This window comes from Pterocles gutturalis, unplaced genomic scaffold (assembly GCF_000699245.1).
Source record: "Pterocles gutturalis isolate BGI_N339 unplaced genomic scaffold, ASM69924v1 scaffold42888, whole genome shotgun sequence".
Classification (NCBI taxonomy): domain Eukaryota; kingdom Metazoa; phylum Chordata; class Aves; order Pterocliformes; family Pteroclidae; genus Pterocles; species Pterocles gutturalis.
In genome coordinates, this window is record NW_010121989.1 from 1 (window position 1) to 872 (window position 872).

An 872-nucleotide genomic window follows, 5' to 3' on the forward strand; every position below is an offset into this window, starting at 1 on the left:
GTATTCGATCTTCAGGGTGCAGCAGCCGGAGTAAATGTCGGCGCCGTTGAGGGAAGCCTTGGCGCGCTGGGCGCTCTGCACCGAGTCGAACGTTGGCGGCGTTAAGGACGTTTGGGGAAATTCAATTAAAATTAAATTAATTTTGAGGGGTGAGGAAAAAAAAAAAAAAAAAAAGGGGATCCGAGCGGAGACAGGCGGCGCTCCCCAAGTGGACATGGAGGATTTGGGAGAATTTGGGGATCCCTGACGGGGCTGAGGCGACCAAACTGAGGCAAATCCAAACCAAAAAATAAAATTAAAAAAAAAAAAAACAAAGAGGGAAGAATCCCTCTGCTCCCGAGGTGACCAAACTGAGGCTAATCCAAACTGAAAAAATTAAAAATAAAAAAAAAAGAGGAGAATCTCTCTGCTCCTGAGGTGACCAAACTGAGGCTAATTCAAACCAAAATAAAATAAAAGAAAAAAAAAAAAGAAGAGAATCTCTCTGCTCCCAAGGTGAGCAAACTAAGGCAAATCCAAACCAAAAAATTAAAATTAAAAAAAGAAAAGAGAGGAGAATCCCTCTGCTCCCGGGATGACCAAACTGAGGCTAATTCAAACCAAAAAAATTAAAAAAAAAAAAAGAGAAAAGAGAGGAGAATGCCTCTGCTCCCGAGAGGAGCAAACAGAGGCAAATCCAAACCAAAAAAAGATTAAAAAAACCAAAAGCGAGGCAGCGTGGGGAGGTGGGAGCAGGGAAGGATATTCCACCATGGCCTGGACGCCGTTTTTCCGGAAGATGACGATCCTCTGCACGGGGCCGCAGGGGTTACAGATGGTGTAGAGCACGTCCTGTGGGTCGGGAGAGACGAGCAGCCATGAGGGAAGAGACT

At 45.2% G+C, this 872-nt stretch overlaps 1 protein-coding gene across 1 annotated transcript in view; it reads right to left on the reverse strand.

Moving 5' to 3' along the window:
- Positions 1 to 3: 3 nt before the first annotated feature.
- LOC104464631 (heterogeneous nuclear ribonucleoprotein L-like) overlaps positions 4 to 872 on the reverse strand; it is a gene marked incomplete at both ends in the record, with an annotated part of 1,225 nt that continues 356 nt past the window's right edge. The window contains 2 exons of the mRNA XM_010077397.1: positions 4 to 91; positions 746 to 831. Of these exons, the coding sequence (XP_010075699.1) occupies positions 4 to 91; positions 746 to 831 (174 nt within the window). The remainder of the gene's footprint in view (positions 92 to 745; positions 832 to 872) is intronic.